Source organism: Budorcas taxicolor, chromosome 23 (genome assembly GCF_023091745.1).
Source record: "Budorcas taxicolor isolate Tak-1 chromosome 23, Takin1.1, whole genome shotgun sequence".
Classification (NCBI taxonomy): Eukaryota; Metazoa; Chordata; class Mammalia; order Artiodactyla; family Bovidae; genus Budorcas; species Budorcas taxicolor.
The window spans coordinates 43,811,731-43,834,524 of record NC_068932.1 but is presented as its reverse complement, the minus strand read 5'-3'; the positions used below and the strand labels follow the sequence as shown (position 1 = coordinate 43,834,524).

The window sequence follows — 22,794 nt, the reverse complement described above, 5'->3', positions numbered from 1 at the left end:
AGTTGGTTAACAATGTTGTGTGAGTTTCGGGTGTACAGCAAAGTGATTCAGTTACACATATCCATGTATCCATTCTTTTTCAAATTCGTTTCCCTTTTAGGTTATTACACAATATTGAGCAGAGTTCCCTGTGCTTTTCAGTAGGTCCTTGTTGGTTATCTTAAAACATAACTATGTGCGTGTCCATCGCAAACTCCCAATCTACGCAGATCTTCTGGTTTCCCAGGGTGTTCCCTGGAGGCTCAGTCAACCGAGAATCCACCTGCAGTGCAGGAGACCAGGGTTCAGTTCTTGGGTAGGCACGATCCCCTAGAGAAGGAAATGGCAACCCACTCTGTTTTCGAAAGAAAGAAGAAAGTGAAGTCGCTCAGCCGTGACTGTAGCCCGCCAGGCTCCTCTGTCCATGGGATTTTCCAGGCGAGAGTACTGGAGTGGGTTGCCATTTCCTTCTCCAGGGGATCTTCCCGAGCTAGGGATCAAACGCAGGTCTCCCACGCTGCAGGCAGACGCTTTACCCTCTGAGCCACCAGGGAAACCCCCACTCTGTTTTCGAAAGGCCACCCCAAAATCCTGCCGTTGCCAGGCCTTGGAGACGGGCCCTGGTGAGAGCTGTGGGGACAGCCTTGCCCATCACTGGGGGAGCTGCTCCCTGACAGGGATGCCCATGTTGGTGAACCAGTCCCATCACTGAACCACCCCCAGCTTGATCCCTGCTTGGGGCGCCTCACCTGGGGAAGTCCGTCCTCCACGGGATCTCTTGCCTTGATCTCTCCTGAGGAGGGCCTGGGGACTGGCCTCTGGGGGTTCCTGCCGCACTGGCAATGGGTCCCTGCCAGTCAGAGGACACGTGGGCTCTTTCCGCCTTGGCCAGGCCTTGCTGAACACATCAGTCTGCTGTCGCTGGGCGGCCGATGGCCCCAGAACTTCTGGCTTGCAGGCAGCGGGGCTCTGCTGGGACTGGACGGCTTGTGGCGGCCCTCCCCTCCTCAGCCTAGATGGCTGGACCCTGGCTGTGGTCCTGCCTCCTGGTGTGTCCCAGCTCACAGCTGGTCTGTTTCACTGTGAATTTGGAAGGCATGGTGCCCACCCCGGGGGCCCAGCCTAGGAAGCGGCGCAGCAGCCCCTCTGTCACTCGAGGGGGTTCAGGCTGAAGTTCAAGCCCAGCCCATTTCCCGGGAGTGGGGAAGTGATTCCCCATCTTGGGGTTACTGGCGGGGAGCAACAGAGTTACCCTGGGACAGGGCGGGTGTCAGAGGCCACCGGGAACAGTACCAGGCACACCTGAGGTCCTGCTGCGAGGAGTTGGGTGCAAACCCAGGCACCTGCCGCAGAGCCCAGCCCCACTCTAGGCGGGGGGCTCTCTCCACTTCCTCTCCAGAAGCCCCCTTGCCCGCCCCCAGCAGAACAGAGGCCCGTCCCAGAGTGACTGCGGAGGGCTGCGCCTGGCTGGGGCCCCTTGGCGTCATTCCCCTGGGGCTGCATCTCGCTGCTTCTTTCACGCTGACAGTGATGGTGTCACGTGTGGAACACTGACCTTCACTTTCCTTTACCCAATCCTAGAGGGAGACTGGGTCCACTTAGCATGGCCGGCAGATGTCAGCTAACCTTGCGGGGCGCCCCATGGGGTCAGCAGGGAGTCTGAGACCAAGCCCACTGGGATTGATTAGTCATGCCTGCCGTGAGCGCAGGGGTTGTGTATCTGCGTTTGTCGTCCAGGTCTGCTGTCCCCTCCAGCCCTGAGCACACGGCCATTCAGCTCCAGCCTGCGTCAAACTGCGAGGTGTTCCCATCTCGCTTGGCCTGTATTAGACGAGTGGACTTCCCCATCTAGGCCCAGATGGAAACTGATCTCGTGTTTCTGACTTTGTTTTCATTCTTATCTTATTTTTTGGCTGTGCCGCATGGCTTGTGGGATCTTCGTTCCCCAACCTGGGGTTGAACCCCGGGCTCCCCTGGCAGGGGAATTGCAGAGTCCTAGCCACTGGGCTGCCAGGGAATTCCCTCCTGCTCTGGATTTTGAAGTATCTTGGGGAAAGCTATTTCTTCTATAAGCCAGAGTCTCTGTGCATGGAGAGCTCCCTGAGGAAGGCGTCCGTGCCTGTATCTTCACTGGGGCCCTAGAGCCAGGCCAGGCTCTCCCATGGCAGAGCTTGCAGGTGAGAAATCGGGAAGGAGCGGGGATGGGTGGGATCTGAAGGTCCACCTTGGCGAGGGCAGCTGGAAGCCTGGGAGCCAGTGCCCACTCCAGTAACTGCCGTTGGCTTCCGCTGCTGTGGTTCCCGTGGGTCGCAAAACTGCCCTCAGCCCTCAGGCTGTAGGTGCACCGTTCCTTGGTCATCGCCTCCATCCCAGGACATTCCTGCCCAGGATCCTGGGACATTCCTGCTCAGGATCCCAGGCCAGTGAGAAAGGGCTCACTGCCACTCGGGCCAGGTAGGGCGCAGCATGGAAGCTGAGTGCTGGAGCGGGTAGTGTTGCGATGCAGAACTAGTTGTGAAAAGCAAGGCCGCCAAAGAAGAATTGGGTTCTCCGGCGTGCCGGGAGAGCATGTCTGCGCTTGACCAAGTTTTCAAAATCAAACTGCAGCCTGGCCGCATCCCAGACTGGCCCGGAGAAAGCGGACGTGGCTTCCTGGGCCTGGGAGAGCTGCCCAGGGACACCGCAGAGAAAAGCACTTTTGCCAAATGAAAAGGCAGATAGCAATGTGGGAACAAAGATGAGGTTTCCAAAAGTAACTGCACTCTTTTTTAACCTTAAAATAGCGCCACACTTAGCGACACACATTGTTCTCCAAATCCCTGCCTTGCAGCCGCTCTCTGAACCACCCCTCACCTTCTCCTGCTGCCGTGGTCCCTGCCCTGAAAGGCGAGGGGCGCTCCTGCAGGTCAGGCACCTTCTTGGGGTGTTGGGGACAGTCATTGCCTTCGTTCGCTTTCCAGAACTGCTTTCTGAGTAGGCTCCACCCGACTGCAGAACGTTTGTTGTTAACAGTGTAGAATAGTTTTCGTAACGTGGATAAACATGTTTACAAAGCAAGGGAAGCCCGCCCCCCACGAGGCTCCACAGCCTCCTTCTGCAGGCAGGAGTCTGCTGCCCCAGGCCGCGGGTGGACGAGTAGACCCTTCAACACAGCCACATTTGCGAGTTGAAAGCAGAGTCTCGGATAAGGGCTCGTTTCTGTCCCAGGGTCAGCATCTGGTTCCCGCTTGGCCCCACGAGTCACGAGCTGCAGCTCCAGGTCATGGAAACACCAGCCCGTGAAACATGCTGTTCGTCAGACGTGGGATCTGATTCTGGGTCTGACCTTCTGGGGATCGGAACTGAAGAGTCCAGCCAAGAAGGGTGGGGCCGTGCTGGGTTGCAGGAAATGGCCTTTTAATTGGGGAGCAGCTGCATTTAAGGGATGGAGGGGAGATGTGATCAGATCCTTGCGAAGTGACCCGGGCTAGAGGGCTACAGGTGCGGGCCTGACGTGTCCCTCCCCACGCACTCCGAGCCTCTGGGCTCTGCATGGCTGCGTCTCCCCATTCTCCCCAGGGCCACCTGCACATGAGGATGGGAGCCGCCTTCTACCTCCCGGGCCCCCGTGCAGGTCCTGGGAGCCGATGACCAGCTGGTTGATCGTCTCCCCACCCTCTTGCTGAGCTGGGCAGAGCAGTGTGTTTTGTCTCGGGTCTTTCTGCGGCCCCACACAGGTCTCCGTCTGCTGGCTTTTCCGGGTGCTTGCTCAGGGTGTCAGCTGTCAAGACCAGTGGTACCACGCAGAGAATCCCGGGCAGCAGGGAGGACCTTAGTATGGACTTGGGATGGATGGCAGGTCCTCTTCCCTCAGGGGTCCCAGCCCCACCTGTGCGTCCTGTGAGGCCTCAAACGGCAGCCTCGCTGTACCTGTCCAGCCCCGTCTGTGAGCAGAGAGGTGATCCCGCACAGGTGTGGCCGCCTACACACGTGACTGTCATCCATTATCCTGGCCAGCCTGGCTTTGGGGACTCTGAGGTTGCTGCGGTGTGGGGACACTTCCTAAAATCTGGTCCATTGTTGAAAGGGGCCTCTCTGCCTGCTGGGTCAAACATCATTATTACAGCCACTATCTTTAGGGTAAAACTGCTCAACAACTAAAATCCGAAAGCTGCAAAATCACATCTCAGACGGTTTGATTCTTGAGTTGCAAGTGACAGAAGCCAACCTTTAGAAAATGATGCATGGTTCTGTAGGATGTCCACTGAACTCACTCGGTGTCCAGAAAGGCCGGGAAATACACCACAGGGCCGCTCTACACGGCATGCGCACGTCTTCCCGTTTCTTCAACTGCAGCCCCATCAGCCTGTCGCCCGGGGGAAGGAGTTGGTGCTGCTATCCAGATAAGGTGGCATCAAGGCTGGGGGCCTGAAGTTTACCGACGTCTCCCCGGGGCACCCCCCTTTCCATCTTGGAATTCATAGAGTCCTTTGAACTTAGCATTCACTGGACCGCTGGTCACTCTTAACAAACCTCCGGCAACTCAGCCTGGTGTGGTCTTTGTTTTCCACTAAGTGTGTCTAATTGCACAATTATTTGTGTGCAGCTGCAGCCCAAAGCAACACCAGGCCCAGGGGCAGACGTCAGAGGTAGCCTCGAGCTGGGGCGCTGCGTCCCTGCTTGTGAGGAAGCGAGCCTAAAACCAGCAAGTAATTGACACCAGGGGAGTCGGCTGAGCTTTCTCTGCCCTACAGACTTAATGCTGGACACTGATACACTTTCCGAGGTGTATCCAGGTGCAGTTGGAATTATTCTGAAACGGGTGGAGTGAGTTCATCAATGGGAAGGGAGACTGGAGAAGGGCAATGGTCAGTCTGACTTGAGGGCCACCAGGACCCTCTGATCCTCATCATCAGGTGCCTTCTTGGCCTCTGCTGGGTCCTTGGTCCCTGAGTTTCAGCTTCAGCATCAGTCCTTCCAATGAATACTCAGGACTGATCTCCTTTAGGACAAACTGGTTGGATCTTCTTGCAGTCCAAGGGACTCTCAAGGGTCTTCTCCAACAACACAGTTCAGAAGCATCAATTCTTCGGCGCTCAGCTTTCTTTATAGTCCAACTCTCATATCCATACATGACTACTGGAAAGAACCATGGCCTTGACTGTACGGACATTTGTTGCCAAAGTAACATCTCTGCTTTTTAATATGCTGTCTAGGTTGGTCATAACTTTTCTTCCAAGGAGTAAGCATCTTTTAATCTCATACAGTTAAAAGTGTTTCAAGTTGCCAGAAGCACTGGAGAATGTCTCAGTTAATGTGAGGTGAGATGTAAAGTCTAATTGCTACTTCATCTTCCTGGCATTTCCTGGGTTCCTCCAGCAAGACTGTAGGGACATTGGGTTCTGGGCACAGTGGCTTGAAATTAACTGGATTCTGAGGCATGCGGCTTGATGAGTCCCATCTGGAACTGAAGGAGCATTGTCTATCCAGCATGGCCCCTTTGTAGAATCCGACCTTGACAGTGACCTGGCTAATCCATCTTGTCCTCAGTGCTGGGGCCTCATGTGGCCCCCTTAAAGCCTGGCTCTACACTGTGGTCCCTGCACTTCATCCAGAACACCTGTGAATCTCGCCCACTCTCACCTGCCAGCCAGCCATCCCCCCTCAGCATCCTTCCCCAGCCTTTGCACCTGAGCCTCGTGGTCCCCCTTGCATCTCTGACTCCTGCCTTACCATAGAGAGCTTGAAGCTGATATCCGAGCCTCAGGCTTCAGGAAGCCCATGGGTCTTGTGCGTTCTGCATGCCCAGCCTGAACAAGGGCAAAGGGTGGGTTTCGCCAGAGAGAAAGACGACCCAAGTCAGGGAGGGAGGCAATCGCTAGGCAACCCGGAGTTTGTTTCCCAGGTAACGGGATGCATGCACTGATGCTGTGGATGGACACGTTGCAGCAGTGGCCCCTCAGCCTCTCCAGACGCCTGCCTGGTGCCCACTGTTTTCCCGTGTGATGCCTTTTTAATTAACTGCTTGGATCTCTAGTTGTGATCATGAACTTTACAAATGTTGTCTGGTTAACCCTCCTGACAGCACCCCCCCCCCCCGCCCCCGGAGTGAAGTTGGGGTGTTCTTCACCCAGTGGGAGGGACAGCCTGGGCCAAGTGAGCACGTTTACCCACGAGGTCCTCCAGGGGCCCAGCCTTGGGCTTCGTAGGAGGTGCTGGGGGCCAAGTGAAGCTGGAGGAAGAGAATGGGTCCTTTCAGGCTTGCTTGTCTCGCCATCTTACCTCTCAGGGTGGGTGTGGACCCCAAGTTGGCACCGGCTGCCCCCTCCCCCCAACTGTCTCCTCCAGTGACGTGCTTTCCACCTTGTGCTCCTTCCTCGTCTGCTAACAGGACAGCGGTGCCGTCTCAAGGGTGAGGGGAGGGTGTGGGACGCCAGGTGACATCCCTGCTCCCCACTTCTCCCTCTGCGGGGTGTCCAGGGGTGTCCAGGGGTCCTGTCTGCAGATGTCACTCTTGGTCTTTGGGGTATGTTCTGCCCATCTGCACACAGCACCTCGGCTCTCACGGACTTTTCCGTTGGGGCAAAGCAGGATGCTCGTGAGGTGCGCACCAGCCCCCCCAACAAGCAGCTGGCCTCAGTGCTGTGGACTTGGCACTTGGCAACTCAGCTTCCCTTGGCCGCCCCCCTTTGGGGATCCGGGTTCCGAGGAGGCAGTAGGGGTCTGGCTGCCACTTGAGGGCTGGGAGGGACCTTGATCACTTGTGAGCCCCAGCCTGGTGCTGCCCAGAGGTAGCCTGCTGCCCCCAGCCACCCCGGCTGGTTCTTCCCAGACCAGAACAAAAGGCTTTTCTCTGCTCGAGTTCAAAGAGACAATTGTCCCCCAAGGCTGCAGCTGTGGTGTGGGAGAGCTGTCCGGGACACGTCCAGGTCGTGCAGGCGCTGTGGGGCCGGGTCCTGAGCCCTGGCGGCCGACGGAGGAGGGGACTCATCCATGGCTATCTCATGGCGGCCGCGAGGGGAGCCCTTTCTGGTGGTTCTGGGCTGGGAAACCGAGGCCCCATGTGTGAGCATGTCAGCAGCTCCTGCTTTGGCCTTTGGGAGCCTGAGTGAGCCCAGTGCTGAAGAGGATAAAGAGATTCTGTGCTCTGCCTGGCCCTGGTGCAGTGGCCATCATCAGAGTTTATCTGAACATCTGAGAAACTCAGATGTGTGGAAGGCTGTCTTGTGACCTGTGATGCCAGCTGACTTGCACTATGGTCCTTCGAGAAGATTCATTCGTCAAGTCCCCGGTAGGCCACCACACACACACACACCCCAGCACTCACACACATACACGCATGCTTGTGATTTGGTAAGAAAACAGGAGTGGCCCTGTCCTGGCCACCGGGTGCTGCAGTTCCTCGTGGTGATTTAACATAGTGGAAGGTGCTCAGTCATGTCCAACTCTTTGCGACCCCGTGGAATTCTCCAGGTCAGAGCACAGGAGTGGGTAGCCTTTCCCTTCTCCAGGGGATCTTCTCGACCCAGGAATCAAACCAGGGTCTCTTACATTGCAGGCAGATTCTTTACCAACTGAGCTATCAGGGAAGCCCAGGAAGGTGATTGAACATGGGGGCCAAAAATCCAAGACCTTGCAGTGTGAATGTGAAGGGAATGGTTTGGTCACAGAGGATGAGGTGCCCTGGGCTGATGTGTGTGCCCAGTGATGGGTCCCCACAGCGGAGGGCAGAGCAGTCCTCCATCATTTGGGTTGGAGGCACGGTGCCACTGGAGAATGTGGACTTAGGCAGCATGCGGGCAGGCCTGCCCCCTCGCCAGCTGTGAGGTCCAGCATCCTTGGTCTCCGCTGGAAGCATCAGCACATGAAAACAGCTCTGGCTGGTCTAGGTAGCTGACTTGCACTGTGGTCCTTTGAGAAGATTCCTTTTGTCAAATCCCCAGCAGGCCTCCTGCACCCCCACCACACACACTCCTTGTCCACCACCTCAGACTGGCCTACACACACACACAGACACACACAGACACTCTCTCACTCTCTCTCTCTCTCTCTCTCTCTCTCTCTCTCTCTCTCTCTCTCTCTCTCTCTCTCTCTCTCTCTCACACCCTCACACAGTCATATACACATACTGCTTCTCCCTGAGCCCAGTGAGAGGGTGCATGTCTCCCACGGGTTTCCTCCAGGAAGCTCTTACAGGATGCTGTTGAGTCGCTCAGTCGAGTCCAAGTCTTTGTGACCCCATGGATCGCAGCACGCCAGGCTCCTCTGTGCTCCACTGTCTCCCAGAGTTTGTTCAGGTCCATGTCCATTGAGTCGGGGATGCTATCTAACCATCCTATCCTCTGTTGCCGCCTTCTCCTGCCTTCAATCTTTCCCAACATCAGGGTCTTTGCTAATGAGCTGGCTCTTCGCATCAGGTGGCCTAAGGATTAGACCTTCAGCTTCATCCCACAGGATGCTGACACCCTAACGTGTCCCTCTTGTTTCATTTCAGCACATGCCACGCATGTTTAGAAGGGCAGCGTGGCCTGGCAGGGACAACGAGGCATGGCAGAGGGGCCGAGTGAAGTCTACTCTACCTCCAGGAGCCGTGGGCTAGACCCCCTCAGATGTCCTGAAGGTCTCTGGGTCTTAGAGGTTTAGGGGCAGCCGGGCAGCCCTGAGGCTGTGTCCCTGGTGGCAGCAGCTGATGTGGGCTTGACCTGATTTCACATGGCAATAGGGCTGGCCGCACACGGCCCTGTGGAGGGGCATCTTAGCTCCTCTGCCAAAATGAGCTGCACAGATGCTCCTTCTGTCTCCTGGGCTGGTCCCAGAATCCTCCCAGGAGGGAGGCACATGGATGCTGGAGTGGGGGCACCTCCGTGGGTGCCCCCCACCACAGCTGGGGGAGCCCTGGCCACTTGGCACACACACCCTGTCCCCTCCCTCCTCCCAGGCATCCGCCCCCAGATCATGAACGGCCCCCTGCACCCCCGCCCCCTGGTGGCGCTGCTCGACGGCAGAGACTGCACGGTGGAGATGCCCATCCTGAAGGACTTGGCCACCGTGGCCTTCTGCGACGCACAGTCCACCCAGGAGATCCACGAGAAGGTGGGCCCCGCCCCGCCCTGCCCGCCCGGCTGGGGTCGCCCCCTCGGTCAGGTGGCAGCAGCTGGCACTCAGCGAGCACCCCTGCCAGGCCCCCTTCTTTCTACCCTGGTCTCTGCTGGCTAGTGCCTTGCCCCTCCTCCCTGAGCCTGCCCCCTGCCCCCATTCCCTGGCATCACCCAGAGTCACCACCAGGCCCCCAGAGTCCCACCAGGGCCCTCTCCCCTAGGGGGACGCCGTGGACACCCAGGCCGCATCCTCACCGGTCATCTTCCTGCCGGAATTCAAGGGTGATGGGGGCCTCCAGCCATGCTCTGCCTGCCCCTTCACAGGTTTTAAACGAGGCGGTCGGCGCCATGATGTATCACACCATCACGCTCACCAGGGAGGACCTGGAGAAGTTCAAGGCCCTGCGGGTGATCGTGCGGATAGGCAGCGGCTACGACAACGTCGACATCAAAGCTGCGGGGGAACTCGGTAAGTGCCCATCCGTGCCCGTCAGTGCCTGCCGAGTGCCCAATGGAGCAGACGAGGCTGGAACTGAGACAGCGCCCTGCTGGCTCCGGGCGGGAGGGTGGTGGCTGGTTTCAGAGGGAACCTAGCCAGCCAGACACACCTCCTTGCTGGGGGCAGAGGCCCCATCGAGGGGCCTGGGGGCTGTGCTAGGCTGTCTCATTTGGGAAGGACATGAGCCAGACGAAGCCACAAGCCCTCCGCTGCAGAGGGGACTGTGTGAGTGGCCGCAGCCCTGTGCCGGCCAGCCAGGACCCACCAACCTGAGGTTACTCTTGCTGAGCGCACAACTTGGTGTTCCTGGGGTGGGGGGTGCCCTTTTCTGGGTCTCCTCCAGTCCTGGGGTGGCGCCATCTCCCCAGGGCAGCTGTCCACACAGGAATCTTACCAGGTCAGGGCAGTGCAGGGGGACCACTTCCCAGCGGGGCTCCTGGCTGCTTTCCAGACCCCTGGCGGCACACTCCCCGAGGGAGGGCATTGGCCTGGCGGCCTGGCACCTGATGTGGGCACTAAGCGTGTTGGAGTGTTGGCAGAGATTCAAGGGCCCAATCTGAACATTCTTTGGCATTGCCCTTCTTTGGGATTGGAATGAAAACTGACCTTTTCAGGTCCTGTGGCCACTGCTGAGGTCTCCAGATGTGCTGGCATATTGAGTGCAGCACTCTGAACAGCCTCATCTTCAGGATTTGAAATGGCTCAGCTGGAATTCCAGCACCTCCACTGCCGTCATTGCCACCACCAAGGGGCCCAAGCTTTGACCACAGGGGTCTCCAGGCTGCCCTGCTGTCTTTGGAGGGGCCAGGGAGGTCCCACTGGACAAGCCCCTCTGAAGTCAGCGTCCTTGCTGTCTTGAAGCATGCCAGCCCGGCACCTAGTGCACAGGTTGTGATCTGCCTGGTGCTCTGCGACCATGAGGCTGAGGCAGGCACCTCCCAGTGGCCGGGAACCCAGGCCTCTGAGCCCCTGCCTGCTCCAGCAACAGGCAGGAGAGTACACGCGGTGCCCGGCTCCGTCAGCTCAGCGTCACACCTGCATGTGACCACCTACGCACGTGGGACCTGATGGTTCTGGCCACCTGCCGCAGCCCACTGACAGCCACCTGCTGCTTCTCCACCTGGGCGCACCATGTGGGCTGCAGCTCCCCGCTGAGGTCCCCTGCATGCATCGGGGCTGCACCCCAGTTCCTGAGCCACAGGAGCTTTATGGGCACAAGCAGGAAGCAGGGGGAAACCTGGCCCCAGTGGGGCCTGTTCTGAGTGGTGCTGAGTCTGGTTTGATTCTTCCTGAGGGCACCAGCCTGTTGTGCAATCTGGCAGGCGGTCTGGGAGTTCGGGCCCCAGCAGGTCAGGCTTGCTGCCCAGGTGACCCCCGAGGAAAAAGCAGGAGGTGGTCCCTGTCCCATGGGTTCTGCTCTTCCCCTCGCCCATCCCGAGTGGGGTGCCTCGTGGCAGGTGGCTCTGAAGATCGATCTTGGTTTTCGGGGTGCCCCCTGGCCAGTCTCCAGCATCTCAAGCCCTTTCCCCAGGGCTCACTTGACCCCGTCCAAGAGGAGGCTCATGACGGGTCTGGCCGAGGGGGCTCCCACGTCCACTGAGTCACTCTCAGTCCCTCTTTGTCTCCACAGAGAAGCTTGGGGAAGACTTGCGCCTCCAGAAGCATGTCTAATGTAAACTAAAATTTTCCATTTTCCCCTGGCGCCAGAAGAATGTTTTTGTTTGAAAACAAACGTTCTTTGTGCTCTGGATGGAGCTGAGATCCCAAGTTCAAGCAGCGACTGAGAAAGTGGGGCCCGGCTCCCCGAGGGCTCTGCACCCTTCCCTCCGCCCCGCCCCCCCTTCCCGTCTCCACGGTGTGGCCCCTCGCCACGGTGTGGCCCCTCGCGGCGCAGCCACCCGCACGTGTGTGCCATCAGGCTTCCTTGCCTGGACCCGGCCGTTCCTCTCGGGCGGGGCCGGGCTGGATGGGGGAGGTGCCTGCCGTCTATGCAGTCGCAGGGGCTGTGCCCGAGTGGGGCCCCGCAGCCCTTACTGCAACCCCTACCGCGGAGGCTAGCCCGAGGCCTGCGATGTCGGGTTGGAGGATGTAAACTGCGTGTCCGCGGAGGCCTTTTCACTGACCCCGCTCCGATATGACAAGAGCGCGGCTTCAGGGTCATCTGCTGGGCTGTCGGAAAAGGGGCATTGTCAAATGTGGAATCTGCGGAAGGAGCCTGGGCCTCCATCCAGCCGTCCTTTGTCTCCACGTGCCCTTCGCCGCTTGTTCAGTCAGCTGACCTGTAATGAGGATGGAAAAGCAGGTGGCCCAGGTCTTCCCCTCTGGATGATGCCCCGGGTTCCTGGTGTGTGTTCCTAGAAGGGCAGCTCCCCTCCAGCGCGCCCTAGGGCCTGGGCAGGTAGAGGGCATGTCACCCCAAGGTCCAGGAAGGAGCAGGATGAGGCGGACAGTGGGTGGCAAGAGCCCGTGCCTAGACCGAGCACCGTCTCTCTGAGCCTTTCTGGCAAGCTTGCTGATCTGGTGTCCATTCTGGCCCAGGTCAGCAGATGAGAGCAGAGAGCAAAAGCAGCTCTTCCTGGGGGGTCGCCGAGACCCTGGAGCTCAGGGCGGCCCTCTTGGGGTGATGACATAGAAGGGGGTGCTCCACGGAATGGGTCCTGTGTCCTATCTCTGCAGGACAGCTGCAGGTGCCCTGTGCCCCCACTCCTGACCGGGAGACAGGAAGGCAGAGGCCCGACGCTGCAGCCCTGGTGTGTTTCCCGGGTTCCTATGCCTGGGGTTCAGGGCAGACCTTTGCAGCTGGGCCGCCACGCGGGGCAGCTTGAGGAGCTGTCCCTCCCTCGTCTGACAAATACTCTCCTCCTCCCGCCAGTGAGGAGGGTCAGTGCCCAGGCCCTTCCCACGGGAGACCTGGGGCAGGTCTCCCCGAAGGCCTCCCGGTGCTGGCAGACTCTGGCCTTCGTCTCTGCTCCTCACGCAGACCCTGAGGGCTCGTTCTTCCGCAGCTGCTCTCAGCCCTGCAGTGCTTTGAAAAAGCCGGGTGGGCACCTGTCCCTCAATCTTCTTTCCAACCCAAGCGGGAGAGGGGTTGGGGTCTGCGGGACAAAGGTGAGATTGGACTACAGATGCATCCTGTCCTAGCCCACGGGCCTTGAAGGTGTTTGTTTCTAATTCTGTCTTGCCTTTAAAAAAAAAAAAAAAAACAAAACCCAGTAACAACACGTTCATGACTTTAGACTCTTAGAATACAATTTTCAACAAAAGGCCAGTCTCCATGACCCCCAGCCCCACCTCGAGAGCAGGATCCAGTTCGTGTATGGCAAGGAACCTCTGGGTCTCCAGGCCCCGCGGCCTGTCAGGAGTGGGCCCTGCTCGCTGCCTTCCTGCCACTGGACGTGGGTGGTGGTCAGAGCTGGCTCGCTACTCACTTCGCAGAGACGTGGGTCTAGAAACACTGGGTTGGGGGGACGTGGGGTCAGTGAGGGGCTGAGTGGCGGTGAGCCCAGCCCTGGACAGCAATCCTCCTGGGATGGCCGTGGAGCTGGAGACCCCCAGGCCACAGAGACCCTGACCCGCGGGGACGACACGCGCAGAGTGGCTTGTACCGGCCAACGCTGCCACCCTGGGTGGCCTGGAAGCCCTGGCACTTCCCCACAGAACGCGGGGCTCTGATCCCCGTGCCTGGCCTTCTGCTTTTCCCAGGGATCGCCGTGTGCAACATCCCATCCGCGGCTGTGGAGGAGACAGCGGACTCCACCATCTGCCACATCCTTAACCTGTACCGGAGGAACACCTGGCTGTACCAGGCGCTGCGGGAAGGCACGCGGGTGCAGAGCGTCGAGCAGATCCGGGAGGTCGCCTCGGGGGCCGCGCGCATCCGCGGGGAGACGCTGGGCCTCATTGGCTTCGGTAAGTGCGCCCCGCCCACCGCCCGGGGAGGGGCTGCCGCAGGGACCCTCGGAGAGGCGGAGGCCCGGCCCTGGAACTCAGGCTTCACCGCAGCTGGAGGAGGACCTCTTGGGCCAGAGGAGGGCCGTGGCTGCGAGGCTTGGGAGGTCAGAGGTCAAAGCTGGCTAGGGAGCTGACCCCCAGGGAAGATGGGGGCAGCTTCTGGAAGACCCCGCCTGATGGGTGTGGGGAAGGGAGGCGGCGGCAGGAGGGCGTCCCTAGGGAGGGGCCGTGCTCCCTGACCGCCCCCAAGGGCAGAGGGTGAAGGGCAGTGGCCCGCTTGACGACTGGTGCCCGGGTGGAAACCTGGGCAGCAGGCTGGGCTGAGCACCCGGAGGTGACAGGCAGGGGTGGGTGCAAGGAGTCTCTGAAGGGTTTCGAGCCAGAGGGTCAGATCAGCAGCTTGGAAAACTCACTAGGGGAAACGTGAGACCCAGCTCCCACTGGCCACTCTGGGTGGGCCTGGGGTGCGTTAGCCCAGTGGGGAGCTGGGGGGTGGCACACACTGGGTGGAGAGAAGCTGGACTGCCAGGCTGTAGGCAACACAGGGGCCCGAGTCAAACAGGAGGGGGCTCTTGCTTGCTGCTGCATGTCAGTCCTGCTCCTTCCAGTTCTGTGACCTTGAGGAAAGGTCAAGAACTCTCTCAAGGACCTTCCAACTCTCTCTGCCTCAGTCTCCCCATCTGTACACTGGGGATGAGTGATACACAGCAGCTGCCCCTTAGAACTCAGAGAAGACATGAGAAGCCCGTGGGGTCAGTCCTGACTGCAGGGCTTGGCTTCCAGAAGGTTCCCCCAAGCTGTCCCTCAGCCCTGAGCTTGGAGCTCTGTCTCTGAATAACAGGACCACTGAGATGGCCATGGTGCCAGCTTCAACAGGTAGAGGGAGCATCTTCCAGGAACGCATATCTTTCCCGCACATCTTTTTGAGTTTTAAGAGCCCAGGTGTCAGGGGTGATCACACTCTCACAGGTAAACTTGTTACAAGAGTCCAGCTTCGTTTTTTCTTGAGTGGAAGGTAGAAAAGGACTAAGAAATGCTGGCGCCGAGCCGCAGCACCCTCTGCTGGTGCCGCAGGGCTTCCTGCTGCTCCAGGAGGTGGGCCTTGGAGCTGGTTCTTAGACCATCGTGCATTCTTGCCCCAGGTGGGCCCTGGCCGTGCGAGTTGCCCAGCCACGTGGAAGAGCACTCGTTTCCATGGCTTCTGCCTCCAGGCATCACAGCAGGTTCTTAGAGGGGTCGTTTCTTGCGCTGTATCCTTCCCCATCCGCCTTCTGAAAGCCAGTCCTGTGAGGCCAGCCTGCCTGCTCCAGGCTGTACACCAAGCCCCCCCCCAGCCCCACCCCGGTCACGGTGCCCCATACACACTCAGTTTCTCCCTGCTGCCTCTGCTGGTCTCTCTGTAGCTTCCCAGAACTGCAGGCGGACCCGAGACAAGAGGGGGCTCGGTCGTGGGCAGCCTTGCCCCATGCTGCCTGCCATCCGGGGCTGGAGGCACCCACTTGCCTAAGACTCTGCCCGGCTGCAGCAGCGGGCCCCTGAGTGTGGAGCGGGTGCCGCCAAACCCAGTTCATGCCACCACGTGGGGCCCTGGATGGGCCGGCCCGAGCTCAACCCCAGCCCGGGCTGGCCTGAGGACGGTGCTCAAGGCCAGCCTCCAGGTTGGGGACGAGGATGAAAGTCTGAAGGGAAAGCCTGCCATCGGTGACAGCATGTGTACACACACCACACACACACGCATACGTGTGCCAAGACAGTTGGGATCTCCTTTCTGAGACTGCGTTTGACCTGCAAGTTGCGAACAAGCATGAAGGGAGACTCTGCCATCGGTGGCAGTGTGCACACACACACTAAGGCCAAGGCAGCTGGGCTCTCCTCACTGGGTTTTGACCAAGTCAGTAAGAGAATTCAGCATCGGGTATTCTACAGTTTAGTCAGGAAAACCCCATGGTGGAAAGGTGAGGGTCTATGAATTTGAGAGCCGCAGAGCCGTGAGACGTAACGTTGAAACTGGCCGTGACCCTCAGGCCCTGGAGCCACCACCCAGACCCCATCTCCCCTCAGAGCGTCAGGACATGGGGCGGGGGCGGGTGGGGGGGGCGCTGAGGACCCCCGAAGCAGAGTTGGGGGTGTTCTGGTATTGGTTGTGAGCTCCCAGCACCCACGTGGTGGGGCCGTGTCCCACATCTCAGGCTCATTAGAGGAGGGTCTTTGGGTCGCCCTTGTTCCCGGCCCATCTGTCATTCCAGCTCCTCTGCTGCGTGTGGCTGTAGCTCTTGCTTCACGGTGTGTGAAGTGGTGACCCTGGGTATGGCTGACATGAGTATCCTGGTGACCCCTGCAGCTGTCCCTCCTGAAGGGCCTTATGAAACCTCCAAAGCACAGCCGCTGTTACCTGTGCTGCCTGTTGAGATGACGTTTCCACTGGAGGGGGGGCCGGTCTGCCACCCCCTGCCCTCTGGTGGGCTTCCTGTCCCCTTACCCCTCCTGCACAGTGCAGCAGTGGTCTTCCCACCAGGATTTATTCTGTGCTGTCCCCGAACCAGCCCCTTCAAACATCATTCACACCATTCTGTGTTCCAGCGGAAAACCGCTCTGGAAAGTAAAGTGCTCCATCCCTGGGGGTCGGTGGGGGTCAGGGAAGCCTTTGCGTCCTGTCGGGTGATGTCGCTGACTTGCCAGAGTGCCCGGTCCATGCTCCACACAAACTCAGAGCCCCCCCAGACCAGTTCCCCATGGCAGTGAGTGCTCAGGCCAGAGTGCAGCAGTCAGTTTACCCCCTTCATGAGCAAACAAACCTAGTGGTAATTACATAAGAGAACAGTCCTGGTTCAACACTGAGAGCAATGACGAGGTGAAGCTCAGCTTAAGAAAGCTGCTGTGTAAGCAAACAGGAGGGGAAAGATAAATACGAAGGGGAGAGAATGCTGGTGGTTGGGACGTAGGAGACAGACACGTGGAGGCCACTAGATTGTTCTCTCTGGTTATGTTTGAAAATGTGCGCAACAATGACTGTTTTGAAAAAAAGCAACATCTGATAGTAAGTACACCTGATAAGCATTGCATCGCTCACCCAGGGAGCTGGCCCGGCTTCTGCCCAAGTGACCCAGGAAGGAAGAAGTGCTGGAGTGGCATTGCCAAACCTTGGGTGTTCAGTTCCTCCAGCAGCCACCACCACTGCTTGGCTTCAACTGCCAGCAGGCATAGCCACCCCAGGTTCCCAGTCCCAGAAATAATAATGCAGGCAGCAGAGGTGGGGCACACCCTGCAAGGCCCCCCATTCTGGTGACAAGGAGCGGCAGGAGGGGCCGGCCTCACTCACCGGGACGCTCTCTTTCCGCACAGGTCGCACGGGGCAGGCGGTTGCCGTTCGAGCCAAGGCCTTTGGATTCAGCGTCCTATTTTATGACCCCTACTTGCAGGATGGGACGGAGCGGTCCCTGGGCGTGCAGAGGGTCTATACCCTGCAGGACTTACTGTACCAGAGCGACTGCGTCTCCCTGCACTGCAATCTCAACGAACATAACCACCACCTCATCAATGACTTCACTATAAAGCAGGTAAATGGAAACACACACTGGAGAACTTCTCTCCAAATGAAAGGGGAAATGGGAAATGTCCATGGACCCACCAACCTCCACTGCAGCCCCACTTTTCTCCTGAAACCTCAGTACCAGCACCTCCCGAGGGGGTAGCATCTGCTCACCAGCTTCTCTCCCACCCCGCCCCCCCCCACCCCCACCAGATGAGGCAAGGCGCCTTCCTAGTGAATGCGGCCCGCGGTGGACTGGTGGATGAGAAAGCCTTAGCCCAAGCCCTCAAAGAAGGCAGGATACGAGGGGCGGCCCTCGACGTGCACGAGTCGGAGCCTTTCAGGTTGGTTTGGGGAGACTGTGGTGATGTTTGCAGCTGGAGCTCTGGACTCACAGGGACTTGTAGGCCCCAGGTCCTCACCCAACTCCTCACTGTGAACTTGGGGCAGCTGCCCAGACAGGTCCTGGGGAGGTGGCTTTAACCAGAGGCTGAAAGACTCCGTTCTTCTAAGGGCTGTGCTATATTCTCACTAAGGGTAAAACAGCTAGAGGTTCCCCCAAAGATCACCAGAAAGGGGGCAGGCAGAAAAACAGTGAGGGAGAGCAGGCTGTGTCCACAGCCCGACCATCCCGGTGAGAGGCAGGCAGCCAATCCTCCGGAGAACTGTTTCCTCTTCCCGAGTACTCCTGACCTTGTAATTACAGAGCAGTCGTATGAGTGGGTTCTGAAAAGTCCCAACCCCCTAGCACACACACTGCAGAATCTGTTTTATCTGCGTCAGCTAACATCCCACATGGCCAAGAGCTCCCATTTGACCAGTCGGACAGGGAGTGATGTGCAGTCGTCTCATTTCCTATGTTTTTGTACATTCACCCAGCTTTGCTCAGGGTCCTTTGAAAGATGCACCGAATCTCATCTGTACTCCCCACACAGCCTGGTATAGTGAGCAAGCCTCACTGGAGATGCGGGAGGCGGCCGCCACCGAGATCCGCCGGGCCATCACAGGTGAGCAGGCCTTGCCGTGGGCAGCAGTTGCTTTTAGGGGTCAAGTCGAAGAAATGTGAGTGAATTGGGCCATGCTGCTTTCAGAGGAAACCAATCCCCTTTTGTACTAGCCAACATGAAGTTTTGCGGACCTGGAGGAGCCGCCCTTGTTAGGCTGAGACCCCCATGTGGCTCAGGCCTGGAACGGGTCGTATTTTGGGAAATTATGAGCCAGCCCTTCCTATTAACGAGTAAGAGACTTGGGGAAACTTCCCTGGAGGCTTAGTGGTTGGGGCTCTGCCTTCCAGTTCAGGGCGTGCGGGTCTGATCCCTGCTCGAGCGCGAAGATTCCCACATGCCGTGTGGCCAAAATACCAAAACACACACAGTATTGTACCAAGACTTTTAAAATGGTCCAAAGTAGAGAGACTAGCGTGGTAGCTGTTCCCCCAAAACAGCTACGTATGATATTTAACTTCATTGATTAATTTCAATCGTCTTATTCCAGGTCGCATCCCAGAGAGCTTAAGAAACTGTGTGAACAAGGAATTCTTTGTCACAACAGCTCCCTGGTCAGTAATAGATCAGCAAGCAATTCATCCAGAGCTCAATGGTGCCACATACAGGTGAGGAGAGGAATAGCCAGGACCCTGCTCCCCAGGGGTGGGGGTGGGGCATAAAGCCAACGGGAGCCCTGGCGGGAAATCCAGGCTCGTCCCCTCATCCCTGGTTTCGGTGGAGCAAATTTTAAGTTTTGGGGCAGAGCCAAGAATTGAAATTTCTATTTTAAAGGATACAGACGTTGAACCACTGTGCCAGGATGTGATTAAATATTTAGTGCGTGTAACAGGACCTGTACATGAAAGCTCCTGCTCTGGGCAAGCGGAGCTATTTCTTCCCAGGTCCCATGGCTTTATTTACATTTCACAGGTTCTATTCAAGTTCCGCTTGTGATTCATCCTCATAAGCATTTTCAAGCCGCACTTGAGCCCAGCCCCAGATTGGATTCCCCTGTACCCTTTAAGAGTCACATCCTAATTATTCCTCTAGACACAGCAAGGCTCCTTGGCCCTTAGGAAAACTGCTTGTGCTGGAGGGGCTTGCAGCTCACAGGGATCCTGTCCATCAAGAGTCCCCTTGGGTGGTCCCTGACCAGAGTCACTGTCACAGGCTACAGGATGAGGGTAGCATAGCTTCCAGAGGGAAACACTCACTGCTTTACCACAACTGTGAAGGGCTGGGTACCTCAGATGGATTCTAAAGCCCCTGCCTCGTATGTTCTGTCCTCAAAAACTGAATGTACCGAGTCATGTTTGTGCACTGCGAACCCACACACAGGCATCCCTGTGCCCGCAGTGTAAGAGGAACCCATGTCCAGCTGCCCTGCAGGTACCTTCAGGGGGCAGGCCTCCAGCCCATCGCCAGCTCACCATCTCCCCTGCTGCCCTTCCGCGTCTGTTACAGGAGCACATAACCAACCAGTGTAGGAAGTCACGCTTAGGAAGCACACTTCATGCTGTTAGTGAAGTGGAAATCGCTCAGTCGTGTCCGACTCTTTGCGACCCAGGCCAGAATATTGGAGTGAGTGGCCTTTCCCTTGTCCGGGGGATCTTCCCAACTCAGAGATGGAACCCAGGTCTCTCGCACTACAGGCAGATTCTCTACCAGCTTATCCACAAGGGAAGCCCATGCTGGTAGGATTCCATAAAAAAGGCAGAGCCAAGAGGTCGGCAACTTCCTGACCCTGAACTTAACCAGCCCTTTCTCGTGTGCTCCTCAGATACCCGCCAGGCATCGTGGGCGTGGCTCCGGGAGGACTTCCTGCTGCCATGGAAGGGATCATCCCCGGAGGCATCCCGGTGACCCACAACCTCCCCACAGTGGCACATCCCTCCCAAGCTCCCTCTCCCAACCAGCCCACGAAACACGGGGACAATCGAGAGCACCCCAACGAGCAATAGCAGCGAGTGATGAAAGGTAATCATTCAGATACACCTGGGACCAAGAGACAGTGAAAAATGAACTAAGAGAAAAGGAATTTGACAGTCTTTTTAACTGATTCTGGACATATATGCATCATTGACGTTGCAGTGTTACAGCTACAAAAGAGCTAGAAGCCGAGAAGTGGGAAAACTGAAGATGTCGTCTGCTTGCAGAAGCGCTGAGAGAGACTAGGACGTGATTTATTAACGACCAACTTCTGTTATTGTGTGTTAAGTTTTTCATCTGTGCATCAAATCACAAAGAATAAATATAGATCTTTTTCCTTTATCAGTCCCTTGGGCACAGGAGGTCCTGAACACCTTGCTCTAGAATGTTGCATCAAGAGTTCCAAACATCAAAATAAAATATTAAAGAGGAAATCCCCACCCTATGACTCTAGTCCCTTCGGTCCACGGGGCTGGTTACCTCTTTTGCTAATAGGAAGATTCAATTACTACAAAATGGGGAGAACGCGGTCTGCCTGTGTTAGACACCGCGAGCATGGGATTGAAGACAGCACAGGCTCCTGTACAGAGAATTCTCCCACCTGAACTGCATACTGAGCGGGCAAGTTGGTTGTGAGTTCAGTGAAACCCTCTGATGATGCAAAAAAAGAAAAAAGTATTAAGTTTCACAAGCTGTTTGTACTCAAATATATTTTCTCAGTTTCAGATCCTCAGCTATTTTATTGAGTGGAAAGTCTTGAACTGAAAGGGTTCAAGAAGAATAATGTTGCATTTCCTTATGTCTCAGGAAACACTTTTTATGGTAACTTGTCAGATTGTCTATGAACAAACCCACTTTTTTAGACATTGATAAAGTCTTCTTTTCTTCACGTGATATTTTATACAAGAACACTTCAGGTGTGTTATTAGATGTGACTGATTTTAACAAATCCTATTAGATTTGTATCAACTAGTTACATGTTATATTCATAGTCTTTTGTGAATCATCGCCTTTTTTGTTTAAAAGATGGCCTATTTTGAGCCTTTGTATAGGTACATTCCTGTTTTTGTGACAAAAAAAAAAACCTTTAAAACTGTCCCGAACAGAAAAATAATGGCTATCAGAAATATGTTTTGTTTTAGTGTGAGTTACCGTTACTGTATCTGTTTATTGTAAAGGTGGACATTTAGCGTTCAGTGCAGTTTTCAATAAAAAGTAATAAAAACTTCTGTTAAGCTTTGAAATTCAAGCACATCTCACTAATGTAAAAGTTCTCTCGAGATGTTAACTGCATTTTCAATTAGCCCATTTCTTTCCCAACTCTTGTTATTCCCAGGTTCAAAGATAAACAATACTTTCCTACCTATTTCATAACCAGACTCAAGAATGCTGATAATTACTTCATGTGATAAACCAAAACTTCATGTATGTCCATTCTTAAGATGAAATGGGTGGGTTAGAACTAAGTCAATTCAACAAACAAAACTGGTTAAGTTTTAGTTTTGATTTTAATTTACCCAAAAGTAAAATTTCCTGACCCGAGCATTAATGCAGGAAGGGAGGTGAATCTCAAAAAACTGTTTGTAAATGATATTTACAAAGAAATGTTGCAAAATAACTAACATCAGTCATTTCCATGTGTTAAGAACTTTCCGTTGATTTAATGAGTCTTCCTTTCTTAAACAGCATTAAATCCCTTCTGTAAATGCTAGTTAAGTCCAACAAGTCCAGATATCAAACACTTTTACAACTGCCCTGCCTCCTTCCATTAAAAAAAAAAGTCATGGCAACTGAAAACATCAACCTCCTCACTCATTTTAAGGTGGTGGTCCCATCCCAACTCTCCCGTGAAAAATTACATTACCACCACCTGGCATGGATCGAGGTGGAGCGCATGGTTACTGACCTCTATCATCACTCCGGGGAGTGGGGCGGCGGTTCACTGTCGTCTCCATAACCACTTGTCAAACGGGTAATCAGTGCAGGGATGACATCTGCGAGGCAGGGAGACCCCAACCGCCTGTGTGCAGCAGTGTTCCCTTAACAGACTAGTCTGCCACAGGATGAGCCTAGGAGCCAAAAACATGAAAAGGCAGGCCCACACCCTGCCTTTTAACTTGGACAGAAACCACCGCACTGTATTCTCCCGAGAAGAGGAACCATAAAGTCAAGTCCATACGGTTCAGGTAGTACCGTCCAGAGTCAACCAAAAGACACTGAGTTATCTGTCACCCCGCCACATGGCATCTGAGAAAGGACTGCAAATTCTGTCTTGGGACGATAGTTATGGCTGTTTGATAGTTCAAGAGCTTAACATGGCACTGACTCATCAAAATGTTAGCCTTACCAGCCAATCTGCTGTGAAAACCATTTAAAGCTCCGCCTAGGACACACACACACACACACACACACACCACACACACACACCACACACACACACACACACACACACACACACACACACACACACACACACACACACACACACACACACACACACACACACACACACACACACACACACACACCACACACCACACACCACACACACACCACACACTTCTTTCCCACAGGGAAGAATGCTGTACCTGCTAAGCTTGATGTGGCCAGGGTCAGATCACTCAGCAGACACAGCACAAAGAGGCTGAAGACCGAGCAGCAGCTTCCTAAACAGCACTGGCTACCCTAGAGGCCCTGGCACAGGTGCTTCTCCTTCAAACCTTTCTCTTTGGCTTCTTCAACTGGCTTAACCGCAACTAGAACGGGTTGTCTAGCCACTACAGAATTCTTCCTACATATGAAGAAAAGTGCATAGGGATGCTATGCTAAGTAGTCAGAATGGCA

At 56.1% G+C, this 22,794-nt stretch overlaps 1 protein-coding gene across 1 annotated transcript in view; it reads left to right on the top strand.

Annotated features, from left to right (window-relative positions):
- The window catches only part of CTBP2 (C-terminal binding protein 2), a 35,003-nt gene extending 13,824 nt beyond the window's left edge, over positions 1-21,179 (top strand). Inside the window, exons 2-9 of the mRNA XM_052660687.1 lie at positions 8,897-9,051; positions 9,381-9,525; positions 13,258-13,464; positions 16,849-17,063; positions 17,249-17,379; positions 17,915-18,042; positions 18,530-18,647; positions 19,802-21,179. Of these exons, the coding sequence (XP_052516647.1) occupies positions 8,897-9,051; positions 9,381-9,525; positions 13,258-13,464; positions 16,849-17,063; positions 17,249-17,379; positions 17,915-18,042; positions 18,530-18,647; positions 19,802-19,982 (1,280 nt within the window). The 3' untranslated portion in view covers positions 19,983-21,179. The remainder of the gene's footprint in view (positions 1-8,896; positions 9,052-9,380; positions 9,526-13,257; positions 13,465-16,848; positions 17,064-17,248; positions 17,380-17,914; positions 18,043-18,529; positions 18,648-19,801) is intronic.
- Positions 21,180-22,794: the final 1,615 nt, after the last annotated feature.